This window comes from Gobio gobio (genome assembly GCF_949357685.1).
Source record: "Gobio gobio genome assembly, chromosome: 21".
NCBI lineage: Eukaryota > Metazoa > Chordata > Actinopteri > Cypriniformes > Gobionidae > Gobio > Gobio gobio.
The window spans coordinates 26,635,043-26,662,800 of NC_137117.1; the positions used below are offsets into that span (position 1 = coordinate 26,635,043).

The 27,758-nt window shown below is 38.5% G+C and overlaps 1 protein-coding gene across 1 annotated transcript in view; it reads right to left on the reverse strand.

Moving 5' to 3' along the window:
* The window catches only part of iffo2a (intermediate filament family orphan 2a), a 29,921-nt gene extending 6,865 nt beyond the window's left edge, over positions 1 to 23,056 (reverse strand). The window contains exons 1-3 of the mRNA XM_079803564.1: positions 22,277 to 23,056; positions 3,072 to 3,132; positions 2,624 to 2,719 (exon numbers count right to left, since the gene is read on the reverse strand). Coding sequence (XP_079659690.1) covers positions 2,624 to 2,719; positions 3,072 to 3,132; positions 22,277 to 22,824 — 705 coding nt within the window. The 5' untranslated portion in view covers positions 22,825 to 23,056. The remainder of the gene's footprint in view (positions 1 to 2,623; positions 2,720 to 3,071; positions 3,133 to 22,276) is intronic.
* Positions 23,057 to 27,758: the final 4,702 nt, after the last annotated feature.

Genomic DNA, 27,758 nt, shown 5'->3' on the forward strand with positions numbered 1-27,758 from the left:
CTCTCTTGCTTTATAAAAACATACCGCAACTTATATTGTAGCAACATTATGTAGTAATAACATGCAAACAGCCCTGGGGTGTGAAAAATCATTTTTAAAAGTACAAATGCAAATTTTCTAGTCTCAGTTAAAGGCACAATATGTACGATTTTTCGATTCAAATATCCAAAACCACTAGAACAATGTTATATATTTTGTTGACTTGTGTACTTACATTATCACAAAATGTTACCAACAATGTTTAAACCCAGAGAAATCAGCTATTTTAACCAGTGTGATGGCACGTGTCATTGCGTTGCCTGTCAATGACATCATATCATGTAAACACCAAAGACGCTTTAATATATTATGCCCTGGTTTCAGAGACAAGGCTTAAGCTAGTCCCAGACTAAAATGCATGTTTGAGCCGTTTTAACTGATCGCAACTTGCACTGACATGCCTTTAAACTGTCAGTGCCAATGTTTTGTCTCAAGATGCACACCAGTAATGTTTTTTTTTTTCTAAGGCACATTTATAAAAGCTACTTAAATGTTCTGATTGAACTAAGGCTTAATCCTGGGAAACCAGGCCTATGTGTTTTATTAGATAGGCGAGTAACTATTTGGATACCTTTATCGAGTTAGTCTTATTGTTTGAATCTCATGTTGTCTTAATTTTGCATGAGTGACATGTTTGTACCAGGCCTCAGAGACAACCTTATTTTGTCGACTGGCATAATCAGAAAAAGCTTTATTTGTAGTAACAGTCATATATAGCATTTTCAATATATTTTATGTTTAGCAACACAAGTCATCCAGCTTTTATTAATATGATATTCTAATATTGATCTAGCTTACTGCAGTGTGCAACAAGTGTGCGTTTGCTCGGTGGCTGGTATGAGACAGAGTATCGTTAAAGGGTTAGTTCACCCAAAAATGAAAATTCTGTCATTAATTACTCACCCTCATGTCGTTCGACACCCGTAAGACCTCCGTTCATATTTGGAACACAAATGAAGATATTTTTGTTGAAAGCTGATGGCTGAGAAAGGCTTCAGATAGGCCTCCATTGGCATTCAGTACATTAATACTCCCAAGACCCATAAAAGGCACTTAAAACGTCATTACAAAGTCCATCTCACCACAGTGGCTCTACAATAATTTTACGATGCGACGACAATAGTTTTTGTGCGCAAAAAAAAATCAAAATAACACCGTTATCCAGCTTGTTATTGTCTTCCGTGTGTGCCTCCACGACGCATGCGCGAGAATATGACGCAGATCCGGCGCTCGGACACATGACCCAGAAGCGATTTGTTTACAAGCAGAGGAAGACGCGCGTGTCTAAGCTGTTGGATTCTACATTGATCGTGCTTTAGGTCTCAGCGTAGTTCTCAAAATGGGGCTTAAGTGTGCATTTCATGGATTCCCGAACGCTGGCGCTACCATCAGCTTTCAACAAAAATATCTTCATTTGTGTTCCGAATATGAACGGAGGTCTTGCAGGTGTCGAACGACATGAGGGTGAGTAATTAATGACAGAATTTTCATTTTTGGGTTAACTAACCCTTTAACATTCAACACACTCAAATGTATTTTTAGTATGATTGTTTTGCAACAGCGCAGCGTTACCCCACAATTTAAATTAGTCAGATAAAATGACCTGTATGAGTAGTAATTCAGCACTTGCAGCTATTTCATTAGTGTGATTACATTTAAGTGATTGGAGGGTTAGGGTTTTTGGATTGCTTTCCATCGGCTGTGGTGGTAAAGATGACAACTCTCATGATTCCACGTTCATTTACGCGTCATCAAGCTGCGCATTTGTTATTGTTATGAATAAGCGTCCTCTAGTGGCAAACCTTACATACTGTGCCTTTAATATTAGATAATAAAAACTGCATGAATAATAATGTTAAAATAAAATGTTAAGCAGCACAACTGTTTTCAGCGTTGATAATAATAATAATTAAAAAATGTTACCTGAGCATCAAATCAGCATATTAGAATGATTTCTGAAGGATCATGTGACACTGAAGACTGGAGTAATGATGCTGAAAATTCAGCTTTGATCACAGGAATAAATTACATTTTAAAATATATTAAAAAAGAAAACAGTTATTTTAATAATACTACTGTTTTTACTATATTTTCGATTAAATAAATGCAGCCTTGGTGAGCAAGGAGAACTTCTTTAAAAAACATTTTAAAATATATTTTTATAGAAAAATATATATATTATTATAGAAACGTGTGCATAAAAAGCACTACACAGCTTTTTATGAGTTAGAAAGCATTACAAAAACCTCAAACAGCTCTAAACTCATTTGGCTACAACAGAAGGTTGAGCTTCTTTTGAAATGCTTTGCAACAGTGTGCATTCACATTAAGGAATATATTATCCAGGTCAGCTGTGCTTTATCACTGGGACTCAGCAATATGCATTTGTCATCTGCCAGAGCAATTTACCTATGGGTTCACCTTCATTTCCCTGAACGTCAGTCTTGTAATGTTTATAAAACTCTCACAGGTGCAGTCAAATTATACTCTTTTAAATGATGTACTGTTGTAAATGGATATTTGCATGTTTTGCATGTCATCAGTTGTGTGCAGAAGCTGATACCAGATAAAGCAGGACACTTACATCAGGCATAAGGCTCTTGAAGACCACCAGCTCTGTTTTAAGACGTTCCATCTTCTCATTCAGTTCTCCTTGCACAGCTTCAGACGACTGAACACTCTGTAAGGAGAACATTTAGAAAGTTTTGCTGTGCACTGTAAAACAAATGAGTGGGTTCAAATGAAGGCAATAGTTTGCATGGCTTTTTTTAGTTGAATATATTTCCTTCATTATTTTAATGAAATGTTTTGACTGAACTTAATGTCAAGTTTCCATGCTACATAACTACAGTAATCAAGCAACTCTGGTTGTTTTTTCTGCATTATTTACTTGGTCTCAGAATATATTTTTACAGTGTGGGTGGGAAATTTTCTTCCATGCAATATAATTGCCTAAAAGCTAGACATGCATCAGTGCAGATGTATGGATGTCATACATCAACAGTCACAATATAATAGGTCTGAGATCTCACCTCCTGTAAGGTTTCCACCAAAGACTCCATCTGCTGACGTTTGGACACCTCCTCCTCCCATCTGGAATACAAACAACACTTGGAATGAATGTGCACAGTTTGTCATAGTGTGATAAAGTCTTGATCTAGAGTCTTTCAATTAATTACAAATTTCATCGAGTGGCTCAAAAGATGATGAAAGTTATTAAAAGTAATTCATGTTAAGACTCATTCAAAACAGCGTTTTAAACCATATATGTATTTAAAGGTTTACCACAGAAGTATCAAAGGCACTGTTTGTCAGTTACATGTACTCAAAAGAGACTTGAGAAAAACATCAGTATCCTCCCACTGCCACTGACCATTGAGAATCTTCCTGAGACCCTTAAAACTCCCCGAAAACACTAGAAAGCTCCCTTTAAAATCACTATGGAGACTGTAGTGCATAGCAGAATATGCAAATAAAAGCTTAACTTTTGCAAGAGAAATGTTTGAGGTAAATTAGGGTGCCGGTTTCTTTGCTCGTTCCAGAAGCAGTGTTTTAACAAAAAGTCTATTCGCCATTACCTACACCACTTTTCAGTGTCTGGCAATCTGGTGTTGCTACAGTTGAGTTGCGTCATCTGTATTGAATATGATGCACTAAAATAATGGTACACTACGGGTAAACACATTTTATATTGATTCCTTGTGTAACGTGAATAAACAAACATACAACAACAAAAAAACTGTAATATTGTTAAATATTATTAAAATGTAAAATAAACTTATATATATATTTTATATGTAAAATGTCATTTATTTCTGCGATGCAAAGCTGAATTTTCAGCATCATTACTCCAGTCTTAGGTGTCACGTGATCCTTCAGAAATCATTCTAAAAGGATGATATGCTGCTCATTTTTATAATATTTCACAATACCATTGTTTTTTTTTGTTTGTTGTATTTTTTTATAAAATAAATGCAGCATTGGTGAGCATAAGAGACTTCTTCTAAAAACATAAAAAATCTTACCGATCAAAAACTTTTGAACAGTGGTGTATATTTGTAAAAAGTAAAGATAAACATCTCTAAAGACATTTTTCCTTTAATAATTCATGCATCAGAGGTTTAAATAAACACCTGTCTGCTGCAATGTGTTAACATGCTGTGGGATTCCCCCCGTCTTATTCTGTAGTCAGATTCCTGGATTAAAGGATGACAGTTTCTCTTGTTTTATAAGCTCCTTATCCTTTCATTTCTCACATGCTCAAGGGATTATAGACTCCCATTTGTCTTACACTTGCATTGTATGACAGTCTGACTGGGTCCAGACATCAAGACACCTGCCAAGAGGGGGCAAGTGCTGACTCAACACGACTATCTGTTTAGTACAAAGGAGTTGTACTTGTTATGTTAAACTGACCTGTTGGCCAGGCATGAAAAGCATGTGGAGGCTGTGGATCTTCAGTGAAAACAAGAGGAGTAGACAAAGTTCTCAGGGTATAAGAGTGAAAGTGCAATGCCATTAACAAATAATCTTACACATATACTACCATTCAAAGGTTTTGAAAGAAGTCTCTTATGCTCACCAGAGCTGCATTTATTTGATCGAAAAATACAGTAAAATCAGTAATATTGTGAAATGTTTTTTTGTTTTTTCAAAGCCGAATTTACTTCAGACTTCAGTGTCACATGATCCTTCAGAAATCATTCTGATATGCTGATTTGGAGCTCAAGTAACACTTATTATGATCAAAGTTGAAAAGAGTTCATATTTTGTGGAATTCTTTAGGATTCTTTGATGAATAGAAAGTTCAAAAGGGTTAAGGAGAAGCCACAGGTAGATGAGAGACAGAAATCTAGACCCATACAGGGCAGATACACACATGTGTGGAGATACGTCACGGATCTAGCTGTTCAGACAGTGCAGGGTCAGTGTGGATCTCTCTGAATGTCACTGGGATCCAGTGGAGCTGACTAGACAACAGCCCAAGGTCATGAGAATCAGACTCCTCTCGTTTCCTCTGCTGCAGCATTGACTGAGCTTTCATTTGATCCAAAAGACACTGAACACAATATAATCGGAAACTCTCTGCAAAATAAGGCATTGTGAACAATGCATGAGGAAATGTAGATGAATACTGCATACCAAAAGCTTTTGAATGCCCACCTGGTCAAAAAATAAGCACAGGATTAGAACGTTTTAAATGAACTGCTATTTAGAAAAAGAAAGATGAGACACCACAAAATGAAGAGGCGCTTTCTTTGTTCTTCACTATATGCTATCACTATACATACTGTGACTTCTCCCATTGTGTGAGATCGGGTCGATTTAAATACACATTGTTCAGTTTATGGGAGAGTTCAAATGACTTCTGCCAATGTTTCAAAGAGCTATTATGGGTGAGGAAAGAGAAGAAGGACATAGAGGCAAATCTGTTATAGTTCAAAAGTTTTGTGTGTCCCATTGTAATCTTAAACTGCTTCAAAAGTGTACAAATGAATAGGGCAGAGAGTGGTAATGTGAGGTGACCGTGAGGGGGTTCATCATAGCACATGTGAAGACCTTCAAAGGATTATGTCCCACATAAAGACTCAACCATTTTTTTCATTTGTCCACCACCTCTGAAATGCCTAAAGTGCAAAGAGGCATTATCTTGCCTAGTATTTATTCTCGAAACTGGAGCTCAGAGAGAGATATTCACAAAGACCAGATGAGACCACCAAAGAGCTGAATCTAGAGAAGACCAACCTGATCTAATGTGACATTTATAAAATCTATTTCAAATAAATGCTGTTCTTTTGAAATTTCTATTCATCAAAGAATCCAGTTTTTTTTTTTTTAAGTTTCCACTAAATATTAAGCAGCACAACTGTTTTCAACATTTATGAATAAATAATAAAAAATATTTCTTGAGCACTTGTAAATTACCTCTTTTTTAAATTCTCAACTAAGCCCAAAGTAGGACACCAATTCCTTTACATGCTTTCGTCCATTTCTGGATTTGTTTTTGTTTTTTGTTATGTACAAATAGGAAGGTAGGGGTCAAAACAAAAATGAGCTATCTTATATTTATTCCATAAATTTGATTTTCAGGTTAAAAATATAGATTATTTTATCTATAAGGGAAACAAGGTTTCAACACCTCTTTCCCTTTACTAGTTCATTTTAGGGTCCTGCAGTGTAACCATTGCTTAAGAATATTAAATAATCCATTTAAAGTAATAAATGAGTATTAAATATTCCATTTAGTCTTTCAATTAATGTGATCAAACAAATGGCATGCATAATAATTATTAAAAAAAATGTTTTGTATATCATTTATATCACCAAAAAAGCTTTGTCATGAAACATCTTTTTCAACATTTTATTTTTGATAGGCTCCAAGACATTTCAATCAAAAATAAGATAAGATAAGATAGACTTTTATTGTCCCGAAGGAAATTTGTCTTGGACACACAATACCTGCAATACATACACAGACTATCATCAACCAAACCAACCAATTGCACATTGCCCTTCATACTACACACCTATAATCATTATAAATGATACAATTCAAAATTCAAGTGAGAACATTTTTTTATTAAATTAATGTGTTGTGTTGAGTCTGAGTGTGTTGAATCTGTGGAGTTTTTCTGTCGACTGATGTTTCTTGAAATCATGAGTTCAGTGGTATGTTTGGCATGTAAATGAGTACCTTTGCTTTCTATATTCGTCTGTTCTTTGACCACTTTTGTTGAGGAATGTACCATATTCTGTTCATGCACATTCATTTGCAGAGCATTAAATGTAAAAAAAAAACACATATTTCTGCTTAATTTCTGAAGATACAGTAAGGGATGATAACTCCTGTGATAATGTTTAAGACTGTTTCTTACACTTTCACTTGAGACACTGAACTCTGAACTCTGCTTTGATTTTTTATGTTCAGTAAAAAAGTGTTCAAGAGATTTGATCAAAGAGGTTTATTAGCCATTTCAGAAAAATGGACTGCATTGTGAATCATTTTATGGATTTATTGACCAGTGGCAATTCCAAAGTCAAAGCGAGTTTGGGGGATGGTAAAAGTGAAATTACAATAATAGTATTATTATACAATTTAATTCTGAAAGATAAATAAAATATTTAAACATAATCTGGCTTCTCTGATTTTTATTTTTTTTAAATCTTGCAAGGACAACAAATATACAGTCATGTGAAAAAGAAAGGACACCTATTGAATTAAAAAAAAAAAAATCATCTGGTCCTTGACAGGTCTTAAAATTAGGCAAATAAAACCTCAGATGAACAACACCAACACATGACATATTACACTGTGTCATAATTTATTTTACAAAAACTCCTAAATGAAGACCAAAACATCAAAAGCAGCCATGTGTGACAAACTAAGTACACCCTTACTGCTTCCATAGGAATTAAGAGGGCAAGTAGCAGTCAGGCGCTGCTAATCAAATATCTTGGATTACCTGATCAACAGCAAAGTGATCACCTCTATAAAAGCAGACTTGTTAGCAGTTTGTTGGTCGGAAGCGTTCAGGTGTGTTTTAACACAATTCCAAGGAGGAAAGACATCAGCAATGATCTTAAGGCATCTTTACACAGCAAACGCGGCACAGAAACCAAATCTGAAGCGTTTAATGCTTCTCTGAAGCGGCACAAAATTCTGTAGGCCTACTGATTCTGTGATTGTCATAATTCTTTAATTCTGGCTAGTGTAGGCTACGGTGTAGTTATTTTATACATCTTAATAAAATTGTGACAGATGGAACAAATGCTATAAAGAAATTATGAATTATTACACCAGGTAACGTTAGATCACCACAGGATTAAAAGTGGTTGAAAGTTTTTTCAAAGAGCCAGAGTGTCACTTTGGAGCAGTCACAACAAATGAACAATGATAGGCAGCGTTTCAGGTAGGACAGCAGATATATCAGCAAATATCGTTCTCAAAGAGAATTATATTATTTTTGGAATATAATATAACAATGCACAATCACAGTGATGGCGACTGGGTTAAAGGGATAGTTCACCCAAAAACGAAATTTTTATGTTTATCTGCTTACCCCCAGGGCATCCAAGATGTAGGTGTATTTGTTTCTTCAGTAGAACACAAATGAAGATTTTTAACTCCAGCCGTTGCAGTGTGATAGTCGTATAATGCATGTCAATGGGGATATTTTAGAGTATGAGAGTAAAAACACAGACATACGAACCCTTATTAAACCATGCGGCTCGTGGCGACACATTGATGTCTTAAGACACGAAACGATCAGTTTCTTCGAGAAATCGGACAGTATTTATGTTATTTTTTTTACCTCTAATCAGACTAATGTCATCTAGTTTTCCCAGCGCCATAACTTCCGGAGAATGGAGGTCAAAATACTAGCCCGATCAAAGATATATATATCGTCGCTGCCCGATGAAACTCACGTATGTCCAAAACGGTTACTTTTCAGGAAGTGAAAAAAACACAGTATTTCAAAAGCAGTTGAATGTAGCGTTGTCATACTTGGTACGGCATCTTTACATGTAACCATATTCTTGCCAGTGTAATGCTATAATTCACATTTGACCAAAATTGAGTTTAAATGGACATACGTGCATATTTTACAGTAACGGTGGTCGATACGCGTTCTTCCGATCATTAATTAGAATGGCCAAGTCGCGTTTCATATTGACAGAGGAATACGTGCTGGACATTCTCAGCCTCTGGCAAGCGGTGATAGCAGTATGAGTGAGGCATGTTCTAGTGACAATCAAGACAGTAGCATTACAGGCTATAATTTGATCAGTTTGACTAAGAAAAAAAAAGTTTGAATCTTATCAATGAGACCGAGTTTATTTACATACTAGCAAGCAAAATAATCTGTGAAGAACTAGATTAGAACTAAACTGTGGAGAGCTTCAATGTCGTACTTTCGGCTATCCAGTGCAGAGCTTCGATGAAACTTCACGAGACCGGCGAGATGCACCGGCGAGATGCTTCCACAGGGCGGGAGATACGCGGCGTGATTGACAGCTTTGACACCAAATGGATATACGTGAAAATCAGATGACATGATTTCACAACTTTTCATTGGCCATTTAGATGTGTGAAGCATACTGTATACGGAAATTAACCTGGACATTCAATCCGTCGAAAAATCTCAAAATCGGCAAAATGGACATACGTGGTTTTCATCGGACAGCGACGATATGTAGATGCCTCATTCGACCGATCCACGCAGGCACTAATGAGGAATCTATAGCTATGATCGCGCCGGTATTTTGCATGTATTTTGACCTTATTCGCCGGAAGTGATGGCGCGGGACGGCTGATGCAGAGCCATAGAAAAAAATTAAATACATTTTTAAATATGGATATTTTGCTTACCCAAATGCATCGATTCGCTTCAGAAGGCCTTTATTAACACCCCGGCAACCCCGGCGTTGATCTGCCAATCTCTTCAAAAGGAAGATTACAAATACGAACGCCAATTGATTACACATGACTAGGGATGCACGATATATCGGCAACATATTGTTATCGGCCGATAAATGATTATTTTTGATGTTATCGTTATCGGTCCAATAAGAAAATTTGACCGATATAGTCAAGCCGATAGATAATGTATTATTTCCTTCAGCTGAGACGGACGCGCTGTCCACCATGATGGGTTTGAATTGCTCTAAATATGTTTGGAATCACTTCGAAAGGAAAATACAGTTATGTGCAACATGTGCAGCGCAAGTCTTCTATAATCTACATAAAATGATAATGAGAATAGAATAGGCTGTAAAAGAACGTTGTGTTTCAGCGCGTTTGTTGAGGGAAGAGCGCGCCCACGGAGTTACACCTTCATGACGAGCACAGTCAAGTTCGCTTGTGCATTCACAGCCTTTTGTGCCATTGTAAGTTGTAATATTATATTTATTATTATTCTGTGTATGTAATATCATATAGGATGCGTTTGGTTGAGTTAATAAACGATGCAGTAAAGCACTTCATTGTACCGGTCTTTAGCTTCAGCGCGCGCCCACGGAGTTAGGCTACACCTTCATGACGAGCACAGTCAAGTTTGCTTGTGCATTCACAGCTTTTGTGCCATTGTAAGTAGTAATATTATATTTATTATTTTGTGTATATAATCCCATATAGGATGCGTTTGGTTGAGTTAATTAACGATGCAGTAAAGCACTTCATTGTACCGGCGCGCGCATTTCAAACAGAAATGCACAGCATTAATAACTACTGGGACTGTCCTATACATAACACTGCAATGAGAATATTTCTGTTATAAAACGTAGTGAATTCTCTGGGTTTGGTTGTTTTTCAGCGCGCTGTTGTGGGAAGCGTCAACAACGCATTCTGACCAGCACAGTCAAGTTCGCTTGTGCATTCGCGTCATTTTAAGCATATGTAAGTCGTAATATTACGTTTTTGTAGTATAAACATCTGATTAAAGTCATATAGGATAGGATGTGTTTCGTTAAGTCAATAACCCGCAGTGCTTCACTGTACCGGTGATCATCTTAAGTTTCAGCACGCTCTCAAACAGGGGAAGAGCATCCACAGGAGTTATAACCCTTCACCTATGCGTGATTTTGTGCTAATATAAGTTGTAATATTATATTTATTTTGTATAAATATCTGATTGTTCTCATATATGATGCGTTTAGTTGTTAATTAAACTTCTAAGCGCTTCAGTTTATGGTTGTTCGTTCATTCTCTCCAGCTTCAGCGCGCTCTCAAACAGCAACATTATTCCTAATAGACTAGACTAATATTACAGATGTTTACTATTACTGTAATATTAAACATATTTTTTTTTCAAAAACACAGAAGCATTATTTTTTATAATTAGCACTTTTATTGTTCTCGTATCATTTCCATCAACAATATGGTTTGATTAAAACCATTTCTTTATCGTCTGTGCGGAGGTTATTTCATGCACTTGCATTCTGATTCTTTATTATGCAGCCTAAGTAATGCTGTTCAATTACTTGTTTGCATTATTTATGTATATTATTTTTATTTTTTAGACAATATAATTTTTGGTAACATTTTACAAATAAGGTCTCATTTTATTAATGCATTAACTGTCATGAACAAACAGAGAGCAATAACCTTTGTTTCTTTTAGTAATAAAATGTTTGTGTTTTGTAACAGTCCATTCACAGTTCATACCTAATGTTAAAAGACACAACTTTGTGTCTGAATATGTTGAGATTAACATGAACTAAAATTAATAAATCCTGTTGAAGTATTGTTCATTCATTGTTGGTTAACTAATACTAACAAAAATTAAACCTTATTGTAAAGTGTTAAAAAAAAAAATTTGGCCATAGGAGTGTAAAATTAATTTGAAAAGGTAAGGAATCTCACACTGGTTCAAATAGGCTACTGTAGTGTATAGGTTTGATTTATGTTGAAGTGTTTGGGACATGGCTTTTAATGGTGAGCCTTTTGTTTTTGTAATCAGGCTCTCAGAGTTTATTAAAATTTGTATTTAGATTTATCGGCTAATATATCGGTTATCGGCTTTCAAATATTAAGAATTATCGGTTATCGGTATCGGCCAAAATGTTCATATCGGTGCATCCCTACACATGACGACTTGTTATTTTGGTGGTTTGCTTGACGATGTGAGTACAGGACTATTTTACTTTAATTAAATACTTTTTTAATTTGCCTAAAACATATGGCACTATTTCTATGTTTTGTCTGCCGCTTCTTGATTCTCGCGCCGCCTGAGCTGACACTGACAGGTGGTTGTCATGACAATGACGTAGTTTAGGGCGGCACAAGTTTGCGTTCATTTACACTGAATCAAAGCCGTTTCAGCATCGCCTTTGGTACTAGGGGCTGAAGTGGGTCAGACCCGGCATATTTTAAGTCTGCTTTTATGCGGCATTGCGTCTTTACACAGAATTTTGAGCAGACACAGAGCCGCTTTAGAGCTGCCTTAACTCTGCTGTGTAAAGATGCCATTAGAGAACCAATTGTTGCTGCCATGGGAAGGTTTATGCAGCCATTTCCAAACAATTAGAAGTCCAACATTCTACAGTGGAAGACAGCCGCCAATCTTCCCAGGAGTGGACGTCCCAGGAAATTTACCCCAAGGTAAGACCTTGCTGCGCTCAGAGAAACTGCAAAAAACCCAAGAACTACCTCAGACTCTACAGGCATCAGTTAACATGTTAAATGTTAAAGTTCATGGCAGTACAATTAGAAAAAGACAGGACAAGTAAGCCATGTTTGGAAGGGTTGCCAGGAGAAAGCCTCCTCTCTCTAAAAAGAACACGGCAGCACGGCTTAGGGTTGCAAATTTGCATCTGAACAAACCACAAAACTTCTAGAACAAATGTCTTTTGGACAGACAAGATCAAAGAGGAGATGTTTGGCCATAATGCACAATGCCACTTTTGGCGAAAACCAAACACAGCATATCAGCAGAAACACCTCATACCAACTGTCCATCATGGTGATGATTTGGGCTTCTTTTGCAGCCACAGGACCTGGGCATCTTGCAGTCATTGAGTCGACCATGAACTCCTCAGTATACCAAAGTATTCTAGAGTCAAATGTGATGCCATCTGGCCGAAATTGGGTCACGCAACAGGACAATGATCCGAAGATCACCAGCAAATCTACAACAGGATGGCTGAGAAGTAAAAGAATCGAGGTGTTGCACTGGCCCAGTTAAAGTCCACACCTCAACCAGATTGAAATTCTGTGGCAGGACCTTAAGAGAGCCGTGCATAAACAAATGCTCACAAACCTCAAAGAACTGAAGCAACAGTATGAAGTGGGCCAAAATTCCTACAGAATGATGTGAGAGACAGATAAAGTCATACAGAAATGTACTACAAGTGATTGCTGCTAAAGGTGGTTCTAAAAGCAACTGAATCATAATGTGTGCTTATTTGGTCACACATAGCTTCTTCATTTTGGCTTTATTTTTGTTAAATAACTAATGACAGTGTAATATGTCATGTGTTGTTGTTCATCTGAGGTTACCTATTGTATAGACCAGATGAATTTTAACCATATAATTCAAAAGGGTGTAATTTCTTTTTCACATGGCTAAGATGATAAAATTGTTCAATACAGTGAGTTATAAAACTGTAGCTCAGTAAAATAAATGTGAAAATAAGCCCTCATGCCAGGTGTATTTTAGGCCTTTGGACTTAGAAGAGGACTTTCCCCTACAAGATATATGTTGGGCCCATTAATTCCTGTACATCTGCAGGTCCAGTCTGCTGCTGGATAATAATGCATTTCCTTTTACAAAACCAAGAAAATCCTACGACGTCTGTACAAAATACATACACAAAATACTGCAGTAAATATGCAATATTTGTGGCTTAACACAAAACAAATGCTGCCAGGCTAAGGCTGTATACTCAATTTCATTTCAGTGATGGAACATTAGTCTGTCTGTTCCTGTGCCAAAATGAGCTCTTGGCAACGTTCTTCTGTCCTAAACCCTCTGACCATGAGCGAAATGTTCTGAGACTAAATGCTTTAAATATAAACAATAATAAACTAATCAAATCTACAATCGGTCATATATGAGAAAAAAGGGTACATTACCTTTAAATGGTGATGCTTGTTTGGGGGTGGACTGTTTTAACTTGGGCCAGTAATAAACCAACTAAACATCTTAGCAACAGCATAGCAACCACCCAATAAACTCTAGCATCACGACTGAGTTTTGCAATGTCCACATACGGTTAATACCTTTCCGAAGCCAAAAACATGCTTATTGCCTTTGCATTGCTAAGGCTAGTTGAAAGGCCAACAATGACTGAAAAAAGAAAATCCTGACATTATGTGCAAATTTGACCTACATAACGGTCCGTCTCCAGACAGTCCCACGGGTCTTCAGTAGTGCACACATATGTGTCCACACCAGGACACCAGAGGAAGAGCAAGCTGCATTTCAGATCAATACTCAGAGCTACTCTCAAGAATCACAGACACATGAACACATGATCTAAACCCCTCCTTTCTGTGGCACAGAGGGTCTACATAGACATAAATCAGGGAAAAAAGCAACTCTTGTGAAAAAGAAGTGTGCTTAATTATATTGAATGTACACTGGCATATTTAAAAAAAAAAAAAAAAAACTAGTTCACTAGTACTAATATGTACTCTTTTTAAATTCATGTTAAACTGTACTTCTTTTTCACAAGGAAACAGACATTAATATCTAAACCAGCAAGAGGAGAGTCAGGCATTTGTTAAGTATTTGCGTCACCAGGGCTTTTGAGGTTCAGTTTCTGAATGCATAATGTCTTGGCTCTCTGTGTCTACTCTATCCGTCTGTACACTAGCTGGACATTTACAAACCCACACAATAAACACAGTCACTCAGAAATCTATTTACCTCATAATTGCCAGCAATCTGGCAGCAATCTTTTGAAAGTCAATCATGTGCATCATCATGAAATAACTTGTTAGCTCAGGAGAAAAGGCAGAATAACATCTTTCAGGAAAATTGGCATGCCTGAATAATTTGCTTCTTTAGCGTTATGGTAAAGACTGGATGAATCATATACACACACACACACATACTAGGTCACAGTTACATTTAAGCAGATAGGGTGTAGAATATAAGTATTTGGTGTGCTGTCTAAGGGGAGGGATCTGAGCCCGGAATTTGGCCTGAACCCAGAGAACTCCCCCATCTCTGGCTGGGATAGGAATAATTGAGAGTGAGGAGTGAGGAGGGATGCTGGAAAACTGTTGTGGAACAGAGGTAAGGCTCTGTATATATGTAGCCTATGTGTTATGTGCTATGTTCAGGGAAAAATGGACTACTATCAAAGAAAAATTAACAAAATAAGAAGAAATAATCAAACTACAAGCAACAGCACAAATAAATAAAATAGAGCAAAGATACAAATAAAATAAACAGTCCTTTTCAGGTTATTTAAGGTATAACAGTAGTTTTCAGGTACATAAATTAAATAATCAAATGTAAAATAACATTACATACAACTTCACTGTATACATTAAATAAAAATGAATCCATTATGAAAGTTACAAAAGCTATTTTTTTCCTTTTCTTTTGTTGTTCGATAACATTAAAAACACAGACAGCAGGAATATTATGCTGCTGTCACTTTAAGACAATGCACAGATCCAAAATACTGATACTGAACCAAGCGGCAACCTCCCGCAGTTTCTCTTGAAGCCAATACGGAAGTGACATATACTGCAATTCATCGACTGGCCGCTAGGGACAGGCTCCAGAAGGGAGCAGAATCTCATTGAGCCCCATGTTAAAATGCCCAACTTTACAGCAGATTAAAACATGTTTACAGCCTGGTACAAATTGTGGTTTTGGTCAATACGGCTAATTTTGCCCTTCATGACAACTGTGAGGGGGGTGAATTTTTTTATAACTCATTTGTTTACATTATATAAAGCCTTAAAGTTCTGCATAATTAAGGGCGTGGCCACTTCAAGTGACAGGTGGATAGCCATTTATCTGCTGTATGTTAGTCATCGCGTCACTTCAGCTCCGCCCATGTCCCACCTTTTTGCCCATTTTCTGTTATCCGGGAGTGACGCGCTGCCAAGATGGCAACGGCCATCTCGTCCATACTTTGCGCTTCAGAAAGGCTCATCAGAATCCTATGGGTGACGTCACGGACACTACGTCCATATTTTTTTTATAGTCTATGTACTGAACACATGCGCTGTCTTTCTTGATTGTTTACATTCACTTAAGATACAACCTACTATGTTTGCTAGGATACTCGCCAAGACGGGCATGTTTACATAATTTGTGTGTTTTGAATTTGTCTTGAAAGAACTATTTGTGTGCTGTCTGAGACGCAGCTCTTTTGTGTGCGCCCCTCAAATGATAGCACAGACAAATCTTCTGACAGCTCAACATTGTTTGAATTGGCATGACTTAAATGAGTTTAGTTTAACCACAGATAGCAATGTGTGCTGTTCAGGTCTCACCTGTGCTCGTGCACTTTCAACACCTTAAAGTCCCTTTAAGACAAGTCATTTCACTCTGCAGCAATTTTGAAATGCCTCTCGGTCATGCAAGTGCAGCTCCTATCTCTGTTCGTCAAGCTTACGATTACATTTCATATTTGAAATCACCAATGAAATCTGACAACAACTGTCTCATAAATTTGGTTTCTAAATGCTTGAATCATGCCAAAAACAGTTTTGCCCATTATTTTTGATCATCACTGTTGTTGTAATGTATTGGGAAGCCAGAATGAGTATTCAGCGACAGAAAAATACATTAGCCTATATATAAAACTAAAACTAGACAAACACTGTACCTTAATATGGCTTACATTCATGAATAAAAAAAAATTATGTTTTTTTTTTTTGTCATAATAGTTGATAGCTGTTTCTTGGAGCATGAGTGGGGGGCAGAACTGATTTCCTACCCAGTGAGGCAGCACTACTAAATCATTTCCTGGAGAGATGACCTCACTTTGCTGCAGGCTTACCTCCTGTTCACACATACATACCAGTGATCCCCGTCACAACACATTCCCCTCACATTCCCTGACCAGAAGTGGACAGATGTCTACGGCCACAGCCCAACTCACACGGGTCAGTGGAGAGCATCTGCTAGGGTTATAAAACACCTTCGGAAAGTGTGCGTTCCTCAAAGTCGTCATCTGCAGAATGCATTGCTTTTGTGCAAGGAAAGGTTTATAACTTGAGTTTATTTCACAAAAATGTGGCATGTGTTGAAATCATAAAGCTAGAGCATAGAAATGATAAACTGACTCCCAGTCCCAGCACAACATTCATGATATATAGACAGATAAATATGATTTAAATGTCACCATGAATGTATAAAAATGTTATTATGTTTTATGGCAGTATTCATCCATGTACATATTTTTTTTGGAATTCATGTGATTTTAATTCATTCAAAATAACTTCCCCTCCCTCTTGGAGCAACATCTCTTGTCTTCTCTGATGATGTGTTTATTGGCGTGAGGGCGAACAACCTGTCATTCACATCGCATGAGCAAATCACTGATACAACAATCCAATCAAATCCTGATGGAAAAAAAATAAAGTCCAGCACAACATTTTTTCTTGTTTAAGAAGCCATGTAACTATATACATCACAATAGTTAAGAAAAAAAATCCTCACTTCTGTTTCATGCCAGCTTTAAAACTCTAGTTCTCTGTCACATATTAGGCAAAAAGCCTAAATCAATTCCAACAGATGCCATAGAAATGTTTAGTTGGGGTTTGTTTCTTAACAATACAAGAGTAACATTCATCAAGCAGTCCAGAACAGTTTAATAAACGTGAATTTCAATCAAAGCCATGGAATTCCTACAAAGGATTAATCAGACAAAGAATTCCAATGGATTGGGAGGATGGGCGAAGAATTCGTACAACACTCCAAGGGGTGGGGCAGAAAGACTTAATTCTCTAGGTTTGCTAAGCTCCCTGAAATATTCGTTCAGTATAGGGATGATTTATGTTTGACAGACATGGAAAAAACTGGGTCGAACATCTTTTCTCCCTTTCAACAATAATGTTTTTTGGCATGCCGTGCTCAAAATTCTTGACTTTAGTAATGGAATTTTGACCTCTGGAAATAGCCATACGATTAAAATCGGCAAACGCAAACACATTAATGCATTGGAGGTTCTTTAATTTGGTTCCAAGTTGCTTGGTGCTTTAAAGAACACTAGTCAAAACATTCAGCCTGTTGCCAAACGCATGCTTAATTTAAAAACCGGTTTTATATTTGTTTAAATCATTTCCTAGGAGACAGTCTTTGCATATGAGCCTGATGCCACACTTTCCACCTGTTTCGGATCGCATTTAATATAACAGACCACCAACATCCATCCTAACCCACCGGCTGCTACTGTGACACTCTATATGAGGGCCAAAACAAACATGAGACGACAGCAGAGTAAAAGTTAATTTTGTGTTGGGAACTTAAGTAAAGACAGGTCGAACACATGACTATTTACTCAAGCATTTATCTAAGAAATAGCACATTACTAACAGCATTGTAAGCACTGAATAATCTAGGATACCAACACTCTTTATAAAGCGGGGTTTCCAGCCCACGCAAGACCTGGAAATTAATCATTGTGTGGCTCATTTGTCCACTTCTTCTCACATACAGTCCACTTCTGTTCTGGCAGATGAAAAAACCCTCTATGGAATAAATGTCAAGACCTTCTTTAGCCAGACTTTTATATTACTATTACAACAGAGCCACTGACACAAACTATGATAACAACACAGCCAAAAGGGAACAGTCTGGGGAAACACAAAAGCAATTCAGGGTTATTGTAGATTTTGTGAGAAAAAAAATGTCTGGGGCTTCTAGATGACCGGAAATGCCTTAAAGTTACAGTAACTTGTGTTGAGCAATGAATGAGTCCCAGCACTAGTGCTGGACAGAAACAAGGAATTTGGCAGTAGACACCTAAATCAAGCGTCCTTTAGCAACAAAAACAGGAAATATATCTTCTAAATCAATATGCAGTGGTTCCCACCATTGATGACAAAAATAAATGGTTGAATCAGCCAGTGAATTGAACGAGACGCATCAAAAAGTCTAACAGAGAATATAATCAGGGGGAAATTCCCCATGTCTGAACCAAACTGGGTGGAAGTGTATTACATGAACTAATGGTCCCAAAAGGTAAAAAGAGAAACTGTAAAGAGATTCTGCTGAAGTTCTAGGGCAGTTCCCACAAACTCATATTGAATGTGAAACTTTTGCAGAGATCCCCATTGGAGGAGAGAAAAAGCGAATGGTTTCTGTCAGATAAAATGTCACCCCTGCTTTCTCCGGTTTCATATCCAAACTGGAAGGTTTGTAATAGGATACTAGAGAACATACAGGGGATACTGATAGAGCCTTACTGTTAAGACATGAAAAAAACCATACCCCAGGGACAGCCGCACAAATAGAAAGAAAACACACAGTCTTGTTTACTATGAACACACAGGGGGCAACATTCTTGTTTTTGTAAGGAAGGGCTATTTTTGGTGAAAGCTTTTTATAATCAATCCAACTAACAAAAATATGGTGTAAAACCATGTAGCTGTTCCATTAGTATTGTATGAAACTCTATTGTTTTCTGATAGTTCAAAATGTCCAGATTTTTCTTGGTTATGTGATTGTTAGAGAAAACATTAACGGAATGTTCTATTCTATTATTTTGCAAACATTATGGGAACATTACTTTTAAATGTTCTCTGAATGTTCTGAAACAAGAATGCAGTATGTTTAATGTCAATGTGCAATGTCAGACAAACATCCAACTAAAATGTTACAAAAATAAATGTATATGAAAAACTGTCCTTTGTGATAACGCTTTGGGAACGTTAAGATATTAACTTCGAACTAATGTTCTATGCTGTTATTTTAAACAATTGAAAATAGTCATTTTAATAAAAATATTTGTCACTAAATGAAAGGAGCTGTATGTAGGACTGTGGCCAAAACTGGTACTGCAATCACTTTCAAATTACTGTAGAGCGGTGTATCCCCTCTCCCCCTCCCCCTGACTCGAGGCTGCCAGATAGGCAGGATCCTGCAGGAACGTAGGCTGCTACACCGAGCTTTCAATGGCAAGTGACGAGTCGTACACAGTAAGTTTTTTTTCTTTCTGTTAATTATGTTTATGCTTCAAGAGCGATGTTTTATGAAGTAATTATGAATCGCAAAAATGTACTAATGGCGATTAGCCAAATATAATCGTAAATATGAACGCTCGTATGTGACAGTACATTCCCACATGAAAAAATACTATAGTAAAATTACAGCAAAGCTAAATAACATTAGCAATGGTCATACAGGTCAACTTGCAGCATGTTTTGTCCACTATATATGCGAAGAACGAATGAGGAATAATTTTTACCGAGGTAACGTTAGGCTACTGTCTCAAATACGTTTTCACATTGCCATAATAGGCGTGCTAATGTTGTTTTCCTCAGCGTCCCAGCATAATGACAGAGAAACGGGCTCTGATAATGCTTTACTAATGTTAGCAATGACGACTCGCCGTTTTTATTTACCAAACAATTCCTTAACGTTACCTTTTCAATTCAATGACCCACCTCCTCCATCTGCGCTAACCTAACGTTACTTTGCACGAACATGCATAACTTTGTTCGACTGTCATGAATATTTGAAATGTCCATTTACATTAAGTACAAGTTAGCCAAACATAGATGAACCTTACCTGTCCAGGGGCCCGTTCTTCGTACCTCGCTAACTCAGTTAGCTGGATTTGATTGTTGACGATTTTACATGATCTCGGATTGTTTGGTTCTTCGAAGCTCATCCTGGACTTGCTGTCATAGCAACAGGTCCGTAATCTTAAACCTGCTCATGAGCAGGCTTATTTCATGTAAACAGGATTAGATTGCATCTTGAGGTGATACTTAAAATCTGTCCCAGCCACTGCTACTTTATTACAAGAGTGCATTACTGAACCAGGGGCAATAATAATAATTTTAAATAATAATAATATAAAAATGTCATATTGTTTATGTATATAATATTATAATGTTGTATATAATAATATAGACACAGCCACTTGATTGAGCGATTTATTTTTGATGGAATAATTACTTTATAATTTTATTGGAGGTTTACACACATGTTGTATAGTTAATCTGAGCCGTGCATTAATTTAAGTGATCACGGATATTATGGGAGTGGCTTGATGCAGCGCAAGAGATGCAGATAATTTGATCTTGACCCTTAAGAAACTTTAATACTGTCACGTTACAAATCTGCTCCAAATTGAATTAAAAATTAAATTACAACATTGAAATAAAAATGTAAAGGGTGTACAAATACTGTATAAAATCGTGAATATAAATAATTGGTAATCATGTTAAAAAAACAAAAGACATTTATCATTTATCTATTATAACTTTTATGTTGGTTTGGCTGTTTCCTTATAAAGGTCCAGACATTCGTGGGGTTTTTATTGTATAATTTGTCAAGATTTTTGCATGGATTTTTTAATTATATGATGTCATTACGTTGCTGTCTTGACGCCAGCCAATCGCTGCATTGCTGATCGTGGTTTCGAGTATCGATGCATCTGCCCTCTTCAGGGAACACAAGAACGCTCAGTAATCTTAGATCATTTAATTCAGATATTTTAATCCAATCCGCAAATTCGTTTGAAGAACCAAATTAGCCTGAGATCAGTTATCTCGATTAAAAGATCTGGGATCTGTCAAATCATCTCAGATGTAATAAGTACGAAGAACGGGCCCCAGGAGAAAATTAGCAACGTTGGCATCAGTCTTCAAATTATTCTCCGTTTTCAGCCGTCTCCATCTTTCAAAGGCATCTCCTATACAAATCCTTGTTTTATTTCGGACACTGTCACAACGTTTTTCTTATTCATAACGAGGTCGTTTAGGTTTCGTAAAGTTAGACATTGTTTATCCAAAAAGTTTGTAGCTGCAGCTGTGGTAACTAGAGCAGAGCTGGCAACCCGAATGCAGAAACACTACTGACTTCGTGATTGGTAGATAGGTGGAGGGTGGCGCTTCAGGCATGACACAACATGTCAACATCAACATCAGTTGAGGGCTGCAACTTCACTTTTAAAATGACAATATCTTGGCCGGACAACTGTTGTCAGTGATATAAGTATTTGAAATTAACATGATTTCTTAATGTCTAGTGACATATCAGGGCCATTTTATGATTAATTGAAATACATTTCTTACATACAGTTCCTTTAATACAAAGCTGTTTTGCGATTAAAATGGTCACCACTACTACATTTGTTTTTGGACGTTTTACTTTTTTAGATCAGTGGATGATATAAATGGCTGAATAATTGATACAATAGATTAAGTACAATATACGTTACTTTGTTTATCGTTAGACAGGCAATGGCGGTAATAATTAAAAAACCTATCATGTAGAAAAGTGTGAATATTAGCGAAAATAAGAGAGGGCCGGGGTCGTCAACCACATTATTGATCTATATATAATGGTAACTAGTTGGCCAATAGTTAACATAATAAAGTGTAGTTTTTAAAAGTCAAACGATTATAAAATGAATATGGCAGCTCCAATTATTAGAGTAGCGTAGCCTTTCACTTCCTTATACCGGTATATACAGTGGTAACTAATATCAAGTTTTGTTGGAGTTACTGCGTTAACAATAAAAATGTTGATAAAGAAATTATCTTCTTCCCTTTTTATGCAGACAAACACTTGAAATAAGCTCGAACTAGACTTACTTTCTTCTGTACTCGTCTCTCTCGCGCTTGACTTTGGCCAAAACATTGTACAAGGCCCTGAGTTCAGGTGTGATGGTGTCAATCTGAACCCCGACACCGTCTGGATGGGTCCAGGACACTCCAGGCCCCTGATGAGTTTCGAACCGTCCTCCGTATCGGGCGGTGTGTGAGAAACTCCAGATTTGTCCGGGGAGTCTCGATTGACACAGTGTGTTCGAATAAGGCAGCTCGAGGTTCGTCTGGACCGCTTTATCCCGGGAAAACAGCAGTCGATACCGTGATTGCTCCTGGGCGTGATGCAGCTGGATCTCCAATAACTTATTTCTGCGCTCTAATTCGTGGACTTTGGAAAGGAAGCAGCGGAAGCGGAGATTCAGTGTTTTTAACACATGAATGTTGGAGCCCAGATCGTTTCTCAACGCGCTGGTTGCCATGGCGCCGGACCCGCTCCTAGTCGCACACGCTTCATTCATACCGAGGGGAGCAGCGGATTCATTGAACAATATCGGGTTGAGAACCGGGTCTGGAAAACGACGAGGTAAATCCATCTTTATCCGTGAGCAATGTTTCTACGCATCAAACTGCAGATGCTGTAAAGCAGCATACGTCACCTCCATGCTCTCGGACGCAAGGTGTACTCCCTTTATCTAATGTCACACAAATAATAGGCCATACTCGCGCTTCTAGCGGCCGGATAAAGCGCAGTGACCGGCACACATTTTATGAACTCACAGTTGCCCTCCTACCATCCCCTGGTGATGAAATGGGCTGGTTATTGGTCTCAGCTTCAGGTTTCAGCCCAGTCTGAGAACAGCAGCACACCAACCGAAGGAAAACGGGAGGAGAGGAAGACATGTCTGCTCCTCCCTCCAGTAACCGTCGCATTGGATACCGTTTCTTTAAGACACGCCCTCTTAATTTAGATATTACATGACGGGCGTGGGCATTTTATACACACACCCCTGCAACCGTAGCATTTAGCCAGACAGGGATTAAATTAAACCAAAACTAGGCTAATTCTATTTAAATTAATCCAGACTAAAAGTGGTTTATAACCCCGGTTTCACAGACAAGGTTTAAACCTAAAATGCATGTTTAAGCTATTTTAACTGAACACAACTTGCACTGACATGCCTTAAAAAATGTCAGAGGCATTTCTCCATTATTTAGTCCCAAGTGCTTTTTCTAAGGCTTTTTTATAAAAGATACTTAAATGTCCTACTTGAACTAAGGCCTAATCCTGTCTTAATCTAAGTCCTGTCTGAAACCAGGCCTTTGAGACATTTCTTAACTTTAGATTACTTCTAGACTAGGGAGTCACAAACTAAGGTAAATAAGGACTAATCAAACTACTCTTTGTGAAGCCTGATTAGTTTAATCATGTGTAGCTATATAGTACTGACATGAGGACCCTTGAAAAACCAGGGATGGAACCCACAAACAAGTATTGTGTGGAACTGGATTAAATAATCCAAACAAATAAATGGACAAAGGTAAAAGAAAACGTTCAAAGAATCTCTTGAAGCAAATTGTGTAAAACTGGTCATGGAATTTCATGAGCACAAATTAAAGTATTTAAAAGAAGAACATGAATGAAGATGAAAATACTTTATGTTAGCAATGAAGGAGGAGGTGAGAAATATGAAGCAGCTCCAGATTCCAGTGTCAACACTGTCCAGTTTAGGGTCCTGGCATGTCCGTTTCAGAATTATTATTATTTTTTTTTCATCTCTCTTTCATCTCATATCTGTCATTTTTGGCCTACAACTATGGGAATTTCTGGATCACTGTCATCTTCTACTTCAGGATCTGGCCAGCCACACTGTTTGATGTAATTGTGAAACACGGCTGTTGCAATTATCACAATACAGCATCTTCTTGATTCAAAGCAAACAAATTATGTCAGCTGCATTTTGTTTGTACATATGAAAATGTACAAAAAATATGAAAGTTGATTTCATCAAAATTACAATTGCCCTTCTGTCTTGGTGGTGCTCTTTCATCATCACTGAAATAGGTAATCCATTTTCCTCTATGGCCAAGGTCAACCTGGAGCCAACATCAGTTAATCTGAAGTTAAAAGGTTTAAGTTATTCCTTCACGCATAAGCTCTGATCCTCTTTCTGGAAATCAAATGAACAAATATGATACTGGGGTCATTTTGAACTTTTTGAAGCATTTCAAATGGTAGTGAAAACTAAGACATATGCTATGATTTGCTTCAACAATTTTCTTTCGATAACTTAAATATAAATTATTATAATTAATACTCAGAAAATCCACTGCTAATAGTTACTTATGTTTTTCTGCCTTTCCTTACCAACCAAAATGATTAAAATAAAACGATTTCCATCTTTATGTATTGTGTATTTTGTATTGTACTTTGACATGTAGGCCTATTACAACATACTGGATGTGATTGGCACATGAAAACATTTTGCATATCAGGAATCATCCAGAACTAAAGAACCTTCTTTTGCTGTTGCATTATATTTTAGATGCAGTGTTATTATTGTTTAGCCTGACGTCGACATACTCAATTCTAGTCAGAATATGCCCGAACTGCCCGAGTAAAAATGTTGTGGGCGGGGCTAAGTTCGGCTGGCATCCAGGCTAATTATTGTTAACAAAAACTAACTCTATTAACCCTCATCCCTCCCTCACATTTTGTAACAAATCCTTCCCCCGTGGGTCAAAATGACCTGAAGCCCTAAAATGATACTTTTTTTTTTGTCCAGAAATCTTATTTCATTTCGATAATATTTTTTCTATTTTTTTAGATTTTTTAATTTACCTTTAAATTACTAGATGTTATCAATAAATAATAATTTAAGAACAACCTTCATTCTTTCAACTTAAATTAAAAATAACTAACAATTTCATGCATACCCTTCTAATTCAGCTCAAAATATCTTACATTGCCACATTGGGTTTCTTTGCCGACCTCTTGTGGAAAAAAAATGATATAACATGATATTTCACGACTCTTGCCACTAGATGGCCTTATAGCTCTACATGCAGCAAATGAGCTATTCCGCTGGGTCCTAACATCAGTTTTTCTTCCGTATGTGCGGAAACCTCCTCGTGGTCTCTCTTGAAGCCAACATGGAAGTGACTTAAACTGCAATTCATCGACTGGCCCCTAGGGACAGGGTTCAAAAGATACTTTTTTTTATAACTCCATCCATCCATCCATCTTCTTCCGCTTATCCGGGGCCGGGTCGCGGGGGCAGCAGTATAAGCAGAGATGCCCAGACTTCCCTCTCCCTAGACACTTCCTCTAGCTCTTCCGGAGGGACACCGAGGCGTTCCAAGGCCAGCTGGGAGACATAGTCCCTCCAGCGTGTCCTTGGTCTTCCCCGGGGCCTCCTCCCGGTTGGACATGCCCGAAACATCTTCCCGGGAAGGCGTTCAGGAGGCATCCGGAACAGATGCCCGAGCCACCTCAGCTGTCCCCTCTCGATGTGGAGGAGCAGCGGCTCTACTCCGAGTTCCTCCCGAGTGACTGAGCTTCTCACCCTATCTCTAAGGGAGCGCCCAGCCACCCTGCGGAGAAAGCTCATTTCGGCCGCCTGTATCCGGGATCTTGTCCTTTCGGTCATGACCCAAAGCTCATGACCATAGGTGAGAGTAGGAACGTAGATTGACCGGTAAATCGAGAGCTTCGCCTTACGGCTTAGCTCTTTCTTCACCACGACAGACCGGTACATCGACCGCATTACTGCAGAAGCTGCACCGATCCGTCTGTCAATCTCCCGTTCCATCCTCCCCTCACTCGTGAACAAGACCCCTAGATACTTGAACTCCTCCACTTGAGGCAGGAACTCTCCACCAACCTGAAGTGGGCAAGCCACCCTTTTCCGACTGAGGACCATGGCCTCGGATTTGGAGGTGCTGATCCCCATCCCAGCCGCTTCACACTCGGCTGCAAACCGTCCCAGTGCATGCTGAAGGTCCTGGTTAGAAGGGGCCAACACGACAACGTCATCCGCAAAGAGCAGAGACGAAACCGTGTGGTCCCCAAACCTGACACCCTCCAGCCCTTGGCTGCGCCTAGAAATTCTGTCCATAAAAATTATGAACTGAACCGGCGACAAAGGGCAGCCCTGCCGGAGTCCAACATGCACCGGGAACAAGTCTGACTTACTGCCGGCAATGCAGACCAAACTCCTGCTTCGGTCATACAGGGACCGGACAGCCCTCAGCAAAGGACCCCGGACCCCATATTCCCCCAGCACCCTCCACAGGACGCCGCGAGGGACACAGTCGAATGCCTTCTCCAAATCCACAAAACAAATGTGGACTGGTTGGGCAAACTCCCATGAACCCTCCAGCACCCTGTAGAGGGTATAGAGCTGGTCCAGTGTTCCACGACCTGAACGAAAACCACACTGTTCCTCCTGAATCCGAGGTTCAACTATCGGCCGAATTCTCCTCTCCAGTACCCTGGCATAGACTTTCCCGGGGAGGCTGAGAAGTGTGATCCCCCTATAGTTGGAACACACCCTCCAGTCCCCCTTTTTAAAAAGAGGAACCACCACCCCGGTCTGCCATCCCAGAGGCACTGTCCCCGACCGCCACGCGATGCTGCAGAGGCGTGTCAGCCAAGACAGCCCCACAACATCCAGAGACTTGAGGTACTCAGGGCGGATCTCATCCACCCCCGGTGCCTTGCCACCGAGGAGTTTCTTGACCACCTCGGTGACTTCAGCTTGGGTGATGGACGAGTCCTCCTCTGAGCCCCCAGCCTCTGCTTCCTCAATGGAAGACGTGACGGCGGGATTGAGGAGATCCTCGAAGTATTCCTTCCACCGTCCGACAACATCCCCAGTTGAGGTCAACAGCCGCCCATCGCCACTGTAAACAGCGTTGGTAGGGCACTGCTTCCCCCTCCTGAGGCGCCGGACGGTTTGCCAGAATCTCTTCGAGGCCAGCCGATAGTCCTTTTCCATGGCCTCACCGAACTCCTCCCAGGCCCGAGTTTTTGCCTCCACAACCACCCGGGCTTAATTTTTTTATAACTCATCTATTTAAATTATATTAAGCCTTAAATTTCTGCATAATTAAGGGCCTGTCCACTTGAGTGACAGGTGGATTGCCACTATGGTCGAGCTAGGCGGCGTGGTTTCAGCAACCAGGCACCTCAGCTCCACCCACATCCCACCTCTTTGGCTATTTTCAGTTATCCAGGAGTGACGCACTACCAAGATGGCGACGGCCCACTTTAGGCTTCAAAAATGCTCTTCAGAAACCTACGGGTGACGTTACAGACACTACGTACATATTTATTTTAATCTATGAATCAGATACACATGTAGACATTATAAAATAATTTTTAGCATTTTTTGTTTGAATTTTGAGCTTACTGAAAAATGCCTTGCATTTCATTCATTCCTACGTGGATCAAATTGACCCGCGAGGGAAGGATTTTACTTTTTTTAAATTTCAAGCACAAAACTCCTTGAATACAGTCATTTTTTTT